The sequence below is a fragment of the Garra rufa genome, chromosome 24 (genome assembly GCF_049309525.1).
Source record: "Garra rufa chromosome 24, GarRuf1.0, whole genome shotgun sequence".
NCBI classification, from domain to species: Eukaryota; Metazoa; Chordata; class Actinopteri; order Cypriniformes; family Cyprinidae; genus Garra; species Garra rufa.
In genome coordinates, this window is record NC_133384.1 from 24,831,898 (window position 1) to 24,844,232 (window position 12,335).

The 12,335-nt window shown below is 36.4% G+C and overlaps 1 protein-coding gene across 1 annotated transcript in view; it reads right to left on the reverse strand.

Moving 5' to 3' along the window:
- Positions 1-12,335, reverse strand: part of pola1 (polymerase (DNA directed), alpha 1) — a 64,122-nt gene that overhangs the window by 28,742 nt on the left and 23,045 nt on the right. Inside the window, exons 27-33 of the mRNA XM_073830499.1 lie at positions 7,952-7,984; positions 7,755-7,847; positions 7,389-7,594; positions 6,260-6,392; positions 5,059-5,190; positions 4,792-4,966; positions 1,530-1,711 (exon numbers count right to left, since the gene is read on the reverse strand). Of these exons, the coding sequence (XP_073686600.1) occupies positions 1,530-1,711; positions 4,792-4,966; positions 5,059-5,190; positions 6,260-6,392; positions 7,389-7,594; positions 7,755-7,847; positions 7,952-7,984 (954 nt within the window). The remainder of the gene's footprint in view (positions 1-1,529; positions 1,712-4,791; positions 4,967-5,058; positions 5,191-6,259; positions 6,393-7,388; positions 7,595-7,754; positions 7,848-7,951; positions 7,985-12,335) is intronic.

A 12,335-nucleotide genomic window follows, 5' to 3' on the forward strand; every position in this document is an offset into this window, starting at 1 on the left:
GCTTAAACCAAATGCCATACCATCATTTTCCCACAAGGAGTCTAAATGCCCTTGATATCAAGTGAAATCTGCACTGAGATTCTCCTTCAGTGGCTGCGGCATCATGAAAAGCATTGACATGTTTACATCCTGGCAGGATGGCATCTAGTGTTTCTGGTCTCTGCCGTTTGTAAGCTCTTTCAGTAGCTGTGGTCGACTAAAAGCCTCAGTCATCAGGACTAAAGTGATGAGAACAAAGATGCGGGTCTTTGGGAAGTTTTATTAGTCCATAGGCATTCTCCTATTTTTTCTCCACTTCTTATTGCTAGGAAAGCAGTAAAGACTTAAAGTCGCTTTTCTTGTTGCCCTCCAACTGAAAATTACAACCAAAAGCTGAATATGGCATCGTATCATTATTATTTTTTTTTTATTGAGTTGTGTTGTGGTAAAAATAGCAACTGGTAGTGCCAATAGCTCACTGAGTGTACCATTTGACATCAGCGAAATAATGGTGCAAATATATGCAAATAGTCCAAAATATGTATAAAACAAAGAGGATTTTTTTTTAAATAAGTTTGAATTACTGAATCAGTCAGACTCACTTACTTTCTTAATAAAAAAAAATTCTAGTTGAAGATATGTTACATATATGTAACAGTTTTGTTGTAATGGTAACTAAATTGGTTTTAAAAACATAAGTTAAAATGTGTAAGTTTTCAGAGGAAAACTTAACAAGCTAAGATCGGTACTTTAAGTAAGATCAGTAAAGAAAGAAAGAAAACAAACAAGTTTAGTTAATATTGGAGGTCAGTGTCTGCAAAAACACAACCCTGTAGGAAACATATGCAAACAAAAAAAACTAAATGGTGCAAATCTATTGATACGTCTGTACCACATTCATAGCCTTGTTTTCATTCATGTCAGTTTAAACATGACACCTACCCTCATTAAAGTTCATTAGTGCTTGTAACACATCAAAGTTATAGCGCATATAAATGCCAACCGGTTTTTCCCAGAGTCTTCCCTGGCCTGGAGCGTGCAAAATCTCCAAACATCTAGGAGGACAGAGATCAGCCCAGTGGAGGGGGGGTCAATGTCACTTTTTATGAGTCTTGGACAAGAGAAAGCTGTGCATGAGCATGTGTGTGTGTGCGGACCCTTAATTAGAGGCAGATTACACATGCTCCTCTAGCCCCCGCTGACCTCGGCCTGGAGTATGACGGACATCCTGTGTACTGAAGAGCTCCAGGAATATACCCCGGCAAAAGCTCTCTCTCTCGCTCTACCCCCCTGCCCAGCTCTGCCAAGCCTCTATAAATAAAGTGTGTGGCTCTGAAATTAATAGGCCGGTAAAAGCCTGAAGCAGAGGAAGTAATCACCTGCGCCGTTCAAATTTATTGTTACCTGTCATTACACAATATTTAACAGGAAGTTAAGGTAGGACGCAATTGAACGGTGAGAAACGTACGAATCGGGATGGAGCGTTTGGCATTTTGCTGACTGATAAGATCAGGTCTGCTAATGGATGTGAATGAGGGCTGATAACTCACCGCCCCTTCAAACACGTTGTCGTAGATGTTTTCGGTGCCACAGTCAGGGCAAGTGAAAGTAAACCTTTCGCAATCGCGGTAGCGCTCTTCGTCAGTTAGCTGGGCCGGAGCACCTAGAAAATTGTCCGCTTCGTCCTCACGCTGATGCTGCTGTTGAGCTCGGAAGTGACTTGGGTCGAGTCCTGGATGAGTAGTAAAGAAAAGTTTAAGTGAATCTCTTTTTTTTTAAAAACACTCAAACCACAAGCTCCACATTTAACATCAAAAAGCAAGGACATATGTATGCAATTACAGTTGAGGTTAAAAGTTTACATACACCTTTGCAGAAACTGCAAAATGTTAATTATTTTAGCAAAATAAGAGTCATCATACAAAATGCATATTACTTTTTATTTAGTACTGTCCTGAATAAGATATTTGAAATAAAAGATGTTAATTTTATAAAAATTTCCCTGTTCAAAAGTTTACATACACTTGTTTCTTAAAATTGCGTTGTTACCTGAATGACCCACAGCTGTGTTTTTTATGTTTAGTGATAGTTGTTCATGAGTCCCTTGTTTGTCCTGAACAGTTAAACTGCTCGCTGTTCTTCAGAAAAATCTTTCAGGTCCCACAAATTCTTTGTTTTTTCAGCATTTGTGTGTATTTGAACCCATTCCAACAATGACTTTGATGTTGAGATCCATCTTTTCACACTGATGACAACTTGAGGGACTCATATGCAATTTTTACAGAAGGTTCAAACACTCACTGATGAGAAACAGAACAGAAACAGAACAAAGATGTGTACATTTTTATTATTTTGCCTAAATATATATATTTTTCAATTTTACTACTTCCCTTCAGAAGCTACAGAAGATACTTTCATGTTTCCCAATAGACAAAATAAGTAAAAAAAAAAAAAAAAAAAAGTTCTCTTAATGCATAGCGTTTTCTTCTGGAGCATCAGCCAACGTTTGAACTTTCTGTAATACTTGCATATGAGTCCCTCAGTTGTCCTCAGTGTGAAAAGATGGATCTCAAAAATAACAGGCATTGTTGGAAAGGGTTCAAATACACAAAAATGATGAAAAACCAAAATATTTGTGGGACCTGAAGGATTTTTCTGAAGAACAGCGGGCAGTTTAACTGTTCAGGACAAACAAGGGACTCATGAACAACTATCACTAAACAAATAAACACAGCTGTGGATTCTTCGGGTAACAACAGTATTAAGAATCAAGTGAATGTAAACTTTTGAACAGGGTCATTTTTATAAATTCAACTATTATTTTATCTTGTGGACTATATGTAAAGGTCTCTCAGGAGAAATACCTTATACAGGTCAGTACTAAAGCTTATTTTGCTAAAATTATTAAAATTTGCAGATTCTGCAAGGTGTATGTAAACTTCTGACCTCAACTGTAAACAGAAAAGTCAGCAGTGCAAGTTTGAGACGTTCTACGTTGAAATGCACATCCGGTGTGTTGGCGATAACGCCACGCATGCAAGGACAGTGATGGAAAGAGTGGTAAAAGAGGATAGAGGGACTAAAAGAAAGAGAAGATGGCACGGCTGCAGGAGGCAAGAGGAGGGAGACTAGCAAATGATAAGAATAAACTGGAAACATAATAAGGGGAAAGAGGAGGGGTAGAGAAAGCGCAGCTATCCGATTTTTCCCAGGCAGCTGAGATCATCAAATCATTAAGAGACAGCAGCTGAATCTCCATTTAATCCCCCCAGGTGACACCGAACACTACTAGAGCACGGAAAAACAGCCTACGTCCCCCTGGGTAATTTGGCTAAGTGAATAAATGAGCACATAAGTAAGTGTTGACTATGAGACTTCGGGGATTAACCGCCGTCTCTGAGGATCCAAACCCGCTGACACCCGAGTGCTGCTGCCATCTACAGGTAAACATGCGGCATGTCACGCATATCCGCGGCCAAGGGAACAGGGAGGTGTGTGAACTGTAGTTAGGAATGGACACAGAATGTATTGTGAGACTGTTTTACATGACTATGTGAGAAGCAGTTCACCCAGGATATTCTGGAGAAGAAATGTAGCGTAAATGTGTTGCTAATTGTTAAGTAATTAAGGAAACCAGCTACTTGGTTTTGGTAACACGGTGGGTAGATTGAATTAGTGTCTGAGTTTTGGACCCGACTGCAGGATACCAAACAACCATGGTCTGTTGTCATGGAGACAGAGTGGCAGGGTTCATAGACTTTTTAAAGAAACTGAATTTCCATCTGGGGGGGTAAATGGGATCTCAGCTGCCAGGCAAAAGAAAACAATATATATGCTTGAGATTTTTAAATGCTCTGAAATGTTTTGAAACCATCTAAATGCTTAACCTAATCTAAAAAATTTAATAATTCAGAATGATTTCTGAAGGATCATGTGACACTGAAGACCGGAGTAACGGCTGATGAAAATACAGCTTTGCTATCACAGGAATAAATGAAAATTTAAAATATTTTAAAACAGATTATAAAAATAAAATAGATTTTAAATTATTATTAATGAATGGTTTGTTAACAACCTAAAAAAGTCAGTTAAATGTGACCCTGGAACTCATAACCAGTTTTATGGGTCAATTTTTTACTACATTTAATACATTATACATAAAAGCTGAATAAATAAAGCTTTCCATTGATGCATGGTTTGTTAGAATAAGACAATATATGGCTGAGATACAACTATTTGAAAATTAGGAATCTGGAGGTGCAAAAAAAATCTAAGTATTAAGAAAATCGCCGATACAGTTGTATTTCAAAGTTTAAGTTTTGATATTTTTACTGTAGGAAATTTACAAAATATCTTCATGGAACATGATCTTTCCTTAATATCCTAAAGATTTTTGACATAAAAGAAAAATAGATAACTTTGACCCATACAATGTATTTTTGGCTATTGCTACAAATATACCCATGCTACTTAAGACTAATTTTGTGGTCCAGTGTCACAAATTATGTTCAGATTTAACATTTTTATTAAATAAAAATAAATATCTTTTCATGTTCTCATTCCAGTTTGTATATTGTTAATAATAAAATTAAAAATAAATAAGTAATAAAATTTAAACACATTAAATGAAATTAACTAAATAAAGGGTTTGTTCATTTTCATGAACTTAAAAAACAACAATTAATCCAAGATCGGTATTGGAATATATGCTGCTCTTTATGGCAAAGAGAGTTAAAAAAAAGGGACCGATCCTAAATTAAACATCCTATCTGGCAGAATATAATGAATTCTGATCCAGACAGACTGTCTCACCTAGCCATGTAGCAATTAGCACTGCATCAATGCCTTCGATAGGCTCACAGATTCGGCCCACCACTGGGTGCACCTGCTGGGACAGGTAGTACTGTGTGTCCAGGCTGAGTCCTGGCTGTTTCTGAAGCTGCTCCAGTGCATATGCTCTCTGACTGGCTGCTAGGTTTGAACCATCCTAACAGAGAAAAACACAGGCAGCGGGCGAAGGTTAATGTGGGTTTACTGCCAGTTTTTAGAGTCAGAAGTACAAATACACTGGTTGCTTACCTGACAGATGATGTAAGAAACAGTGTCGCCTGCTTTAACCTTCTTCCCACCCTGGGAGTTGATCCAGAGGGCAACATGGACATGGGGGAGACTCTTCTTGTCAGGGTAGTCCTGAGGATCCTTTGTTAGTGACTGAAAGGAAAAAACTGGTTATTCCCTTAAACACACTTTATGAGACACCTACTGTAGGAAATTATGTTCCCATGATCTTAAAGGGATAGCTCACACAAAAAAATTAAAACTCTGTTAATTACTCACCCTCATGTCATTCCAAACCCGTAAGACCTTGGTTCATCTTCAGAACACAGATTAAGATATTTTTGATGAAATCCGAGAACTTTCAGATTCTGCATAGATGGTAACAACACATTCAAGGCCCAGAAAGGTAGTAAGGACATTATTAAAATAGTCCATGTGACATCAGTGGTTCCACCTTAATTTTATGAATCTATGAGAATACATTTTGTGCACAAAGAAAGCAAAAATATTCTTGTAGATTCATAAAATTATAGTTGAACCACTGTCATATGGACTATTTTAATGATGACATTACTACCTTTCTGGGCCTTGAACATGTCAGTTGCAAGCTCTTGGATTTCATCAAAAATATCTTAATTTGTCTTCTGAAGATGAACAAAAGTCTTACGGGTTTGGAACGACATGAGGGTGAGTAATTAACAGATTTTTCTTTTTTGTGTGAACTAGTAACTGTAACGCAATATTTGTGTTTAAAATAAAAGCTGTAATTTTGAACTTTGTATATTTACAAAACCCTGGGGAAAAGATTTATCAAAAACACTAAGGAGCACAACTGTTTTCAACAAGGAATAATAATAAAGACATATTTAATGAGAACCAAATCAGCATATTAAAATGGTTTCTGAATGATCATGTGACACTAAAGACTGGAGTAATGGCTGCTGAATTATCAGCTTTGCCATCACAGGAATAAACTACATTCTAAAATATACTGTAAAAGTTATTTTAAATTATAATATTTTACAATATTACCTTTTTACTGTATTTTTTTTTACAGACCTCAAACTTTTGAAAGGTATATACAGTATAAACAATTTTTAGTCACAACATAATTCCCATAACACCATTGTGGTTTCCAATCTTTCAACTAGCAGTGAAGATATTTTTGTTATACATAGTCGAACGAATCTGTGAAAAGCCTGTTTCCATTTCAGTGCTTTACCTTGTGTATCTCAAACATGTTGAGTGAAATACTGCCATTGGCCACTTTCTCTCCAACCTCAATCAGATGTTTCTGAATGTTCTCTACGATGGTGTCACGGTTCTGGTCAGAGAGAATCTGACCAATCACATAACTAGATGAAAAGAAAAATAAATAAATAATGGAAATCACAACCTTATTACAAAGACTTCATACAGTGGATTAAAGGCATATTTCATCCAAAAATGAAAATTCTGTCATTAATTACTCACCCTCATGTCGTTCCAAACCTGTAAGACCTTCATTCATCTTCAGAAAAACAAATTAAGATATTTTGGTAACACTTTACAATAAGGTTCATTAGTTAAACATTAGTTAATGTATTAACTAACATGAACTAACCATGAGCAATACATTTGTTACTGTATTTACTAATCTTCATTAACGTTAGTTAACGGAAATACAGTTGTTAATTGTTTGTTCATGTTAGTTCACACTGCATTAACTAATGTTAAAAAAAAATTAATAATGCATTAGTAAATGTTGAAATTAACATGAACAAAGATTAATAAATGCTGTATAAGTGCAGTTCATTATTAGTTCATGTTAACTAATGTGGTTAACTAATGTTAACTAATGAACCTTATTGTAAAGTGTTACCGATATTTTTGATGAAATCCGTGAGCTTTTAGATCCTGCATAGACAGCAACGCAACTAACACGTTTAAGGCCCAGAAAGGTAGTAAAGACATCATTAAAATAGTCCATATAACAGTGGTTCAACTATAATTTTATGAATCTACAAGAATATTTTTGCTTTCTTTGTGCGCTAAATGTATTCTCATAGCTACGTAAAATTAAGGTGGAACCACTGATGTCACATGGACTATTTTAATAATGTCCTTACTATCTTTCTGGGCCTTGAACGTGTCATAGTCTACGCAGGATCTAAAAGTTCACAGATTTTATCAAAAATATCTTAATTTGTGTGCTGAAGATGAATAAAGGTCTCGGTTTGGAACAACATGAGGGTGAGTAATTAATGACAGAATTTAAATTTTTGGGTGAACTGTCCCTTTAAGACTACTACTATATTACTGCCTTTATTAAGCACTGATAGGGCTAATGAGCTGTAGTTCAGTGTACTGACTTGCCACACTCTTTGGCCAGGTCACACCAGTCTCTGCGCACAATGTCCAGGCCTTTGAGCTCTTGTTTAGTTGTGTATTTGCCATCTCCCTGAGGCTCAACCATCAGTGCTGCGTATTTCTTCTTCTTCAGCAGAAGAAGGGACTTAAACACGCCATCAATGTCAATCTCCAGAAGCTTATAGAGTTTGTTCACCTCGCTTTTCACCTACACACACACAGACACATTTATTCAATTGCTGAATGGCTGGAATAATTCTCTCCTGACTGTTTCAATCATTAATGTCAGACTCATTCAAGCTTTAAAAATCCAATAATGCATTTTTCTGTGAGACGTGCCCCCCTCCCTTCTCCTCATAAAACCTCACCTTGTTTCCTAATTTGAAGACCTCCTCCAGATTGGTGCTGTTGGTGTTGATCATGATGGAGTCGGTATCCCCGTATATGACCTCCAGATTCATCTGAGGGAGAACCGTAAACCGTCAAACCCACGCACGGCTCACAAATAACAAACACGGCAAGTGCCGCTTAATTATTACTGTAACGTACACCAATCATGACTCACCCTCTGCACCATTTCTTTGGTGTGCATCAAAATCTGCAGGAGACAAAAGACCGCATGTCAGTCGGGAAACACAATAAACACTAAACACAGCAAGCGGAGAACAATATCGGTTTCAAATCGGTCAAACGGGAACGTCAAACAAACCCACTCACTTCGGTGAATACATTTATCAGCAAGAAATACTACGCGGGAAAAAACCGCACATGCATAAACTCAAACACACGAACATGAAGACTCGCACATGCAAAACACACAAAGAATTTAATTAGCAAATCTATTCAGTAATTCAACATTTATCAAAGGGGGAGAGAAAAAGCCTCTGTGATTTGCTTCTAAATGGAGGATAATTGGCTAAGAGGTCTATTAGCTGCACTGAAATGGGGCTCCAAACCCACACACCAGCAGAGTCATTATAAGGCCTAATAGTCTTAATCACCACTGGACTGCATGACGAGAAAAAGAGAGAGACTGAGAGAAGGGGAGGGTTGTCCAGCTGCAGAGGGAGACCCATGTAAACCACAGCTGTCAGAGAAAAATAAAGAGACAGACAAAAGGAAAAAATGAAGGGCAGACGGAGGGAGGTAGAAGTGTAGCGCAAAAGGAAAAAAAGAATACATAAGAGGCAAAAGAAAAAATAAACAGAGGTTAAATAAGGAAAAAGGGTCTTAGTGGTTAGAGTCAAGATGCTAATTTGGGAAATACAGATTTGAATCACAGCTCCCATTGACTGCATGTACATCACAATCCATATTTAAAATAATATACCAATTTTCGAACAGTAAGATATTTTTTTTTAAAGAAGTCCCTTCTGCTCACCAAGCCGGGATTTCTTTGATCCAAAGTACAGCAAAAACAGTACAATTTTGAAATATTTTTACTATTTAAAATAACGATTTTATATTTGAATATATTTTAAAATACAATTTATTCCTGTGGTTTTAAAGCTGAAATTTTAGCATCATTACTCCAGTCACATGATCCTTCAGACTCATTCTAATATTATGATTTGCTGCTCAAAAACATTGTTGAAAACAGCCAAGTAGAATTTTTTCAGGTTTCTTTGATGAAAAACAGAATTTATCTGAAATACAAATCTTTTGTAGTATTACAAATGTTTTTATCTTCACTTTTGATTTCCATAATTTCTTTATACAGACTCCAAGCTTTTGAATGGTACTGTGCATAATGTTCAAAGAGTCCTAAATATATATAGATAAAAATAAATAAAATAAATAAATAAATATTTAAATATTGATAATATATTTTTTTTGAACAGCAAATCAGCATATTAGAATGATTTCAAAATGATCATGTGACACTAATGACTGGAGTAATGATGCTAAAAATGTAGCTTTGATCATGGGAATAAATTACATTTATTACAATTACAACAAAAATATTTAAATAGAAAGCAGTTATTTTAAATAGTAAAAATATTTCACAATATTACTGATTTGCTGTATTTTGGCTCAAATGCAGGCTTGATAAATAGCACATTCAAAAGCATTAAATGCTGATTATGCTTAAACTAATTTCAAATAAATGTCATAAACAGTATATACAACAGCATTTATTTGAAAGTAATTAGTTTGTATTATAAATGTGTTATTAATGTCACTTGATCAATTTAAGGCATCCTTGCTGAATATACAAAGTATTAATTCAAAAATAAAAATCTTGCTGACTCAAAATTATCCAAATTAAATTAAGAACATTTTTGAAAGGTAGTCAATTTATTTTATTACAATAAGATAAAAACAAAAGAATAATAAAATGGAAATCAAAAAAAATTTCATGCTGACTCCTTACACCCACAATTACTTTTGGATGTTTTGAACACACCAATAAAAATTAGTATTGTATTACAGCGTATATTCCAAATAAGCATTTAACATGACAAAAAAGTAAAGGAATACAGGCATATAAGTGTCATTATTGGAATTCTCAAAACCGGAATTTTGGCTTACATAAGATATTCGGAATCTCATCAAATTCTGATTTATAAATTAATATTCCAGCATTAAAACATTAATTTCCACCCAATTTCCTGTCACCTTTTTACTTTAGAACTTTGCAAGTGGCCTCAAAAATGATAAAAAGGTGACAAATCCACTGCAGACACTAACAGGTAGACAGAGACCGTACATATCTGAAGTGTCATAATAACAGCGACTGTTTACTCAGGGTGTCCAGCCTTAAACATACACCCCACAACTGCTGTGCTGGCATGCAGGGTGACCTCTATGGGAGAGGGACTCGGACAGGTGGGGGTTTCGGCAGGGAAATAAGGGGCGCTAATCTGAGGCCTCAAAGAGACAGGGACACACTGCAGCCTGTCAACAGCAATCGAGCAAGACACCAGGATTCATGCCCCCCGACACACACACACACACACACACACACACACACACACACACACACCATAGCCAAACCCAAGCCCTCAGAGGGACAAGGACGAGGCTATTTCAGAGCACGGGAAGCTCCACTCCTTGAAACTGGAGCAGGACTTAAGCATGCTTTATGAGGTGTAACATGCCTCCCAGAGGGAAGTAGGAGGTCAGGTCTGAGTAATAACAAAATAGCTGTCGGCATTAACCAACATAGCCAAGGTCACCCCAAAACACACAAAAACACATGACTAATTAAGCAGGATTACACATCTGTTATGTGTGGTTTGCTGTTGGAGTGCCTTCAGACATTTACTAGGTAAAAATAAGTCTGTTAGTCTTCAAAAAGCAAAAGCATTTGACGTTTAATAATAGGGTTAAGGGTTTGTTGAAATCCATAACCCTATGTATGAACAACAGTAGCAAACACCCCTAAATATAATGCACAATTCATCTATGTGAACGCTAGGTGGGATCAAAGAGACTTCCCAGAAGGCTGTGATGGCTCTAGTCCTCTGTCTGTGCTTCGCACCAGGCTCTCCAGCGGTACCCTTAGAGCCCACACTTAAATTGATACACCATCTGTTTGTCTGTGTGAGAGTGTTTCTGACTTTGAGCAGGTGCGAGTTTACTTCACAGAGAGCCATAAAGTTACAGCTACTTAGCAATGCAACTGTATACTGTATTACACAGTTCATTTAGCTGCACCGCTAATGCTGATGCAGTCAGATATTAACAGAGACTTGGAAAACGGAGAGCGGGAGGGATAGAGGCACCAGGAAAAAAGCAACACAGAGAGGGAAAGAGGCTACAGTGATGAGATTATGTTTGCATATGTTTCCATGGCCACTGTACTGTATGTCGGTGTATTATGACAACAAAAAAAGACTGGGGGGGGGGGGTGGCCATAGAGCTGAAAGACAAGTCATTTGACTATGGCTCAGATATGAGAGCGGAGGCGGCTCGTCTTAAAACACATGCCGACCGACACATCTGAGGGTAAACATACAGAAGGGACAGAGCCTCTGACATCGGAGTCCAGCCAGCATGGGTTTTCCTCTGAATCCCCAACACGTGAAAGTAAACCTACTCTATGCCTGAACTGTTTTTTTAAAATAAACGACACCTCATTATATACTATATTAAAACAATATTACTTTTTAAAATCTATTAGGATTAGTTAACTTACAAAATTAACATTTTTATTGATAGTTTAACTGACCCCCGTGTTAGATGTTGATGTCTGACTTTCTTCAGTCGAAAAAAAATTGAATTTGAGGAAAACATTCCAGGATTTTTTCCCCATATAGTAGACTTCAATAGGAGCAAATTGCAGTTTCAATGCAGCTTCAAAGGGCTCTACACAATCCCAGCCAAAGAATAAGGGTCTTATCTAGAGAAATGATCGGATATTTACTAAAAATACACAGACAAACAACTTCGTGAGAACTTTCCTGCATGATTACGTAATGTGTTAAGTCGCACATGTGCATCACAGAGCTAGTGCAAGATGACCATTTGTGGTAAAAAAGTATATCACTTTTAGGAAATGTTTATTCTGGAACTGAACTAATCCTTTAAGTGAAAAAACAGATTAAAATTTGAAAGTAGTAGTTCCTAATGCTCACCAAGACTGCATGTGATAAAGAGATATAATATTACAATTTATAATAACATTTCTATTTCAATATATTTTAAAAAGTAACTTATTCCAGTAAAGGTAAAGCTGAATTTTCAGCAGCCAGTACTTCAGTTTAAAACATAATAAATGTCTGTATGATCTGTTTGATCAGTTTAATGATGGTTAATGAATAAAAGCATCAATTTTGTTAAAAAAAAATAAATAAAAAATAAATAAATGTGCTGGCAAAATGAGTTGGAATGAGCTCATTTTTATTAAAATGGGTATTATTTTCATAAAAATACTACATTAAAATACCTTCACCCAAAGATGAAAATTTGATGTTTATCTGCTTACCCCCAGGGCATCCAAGATG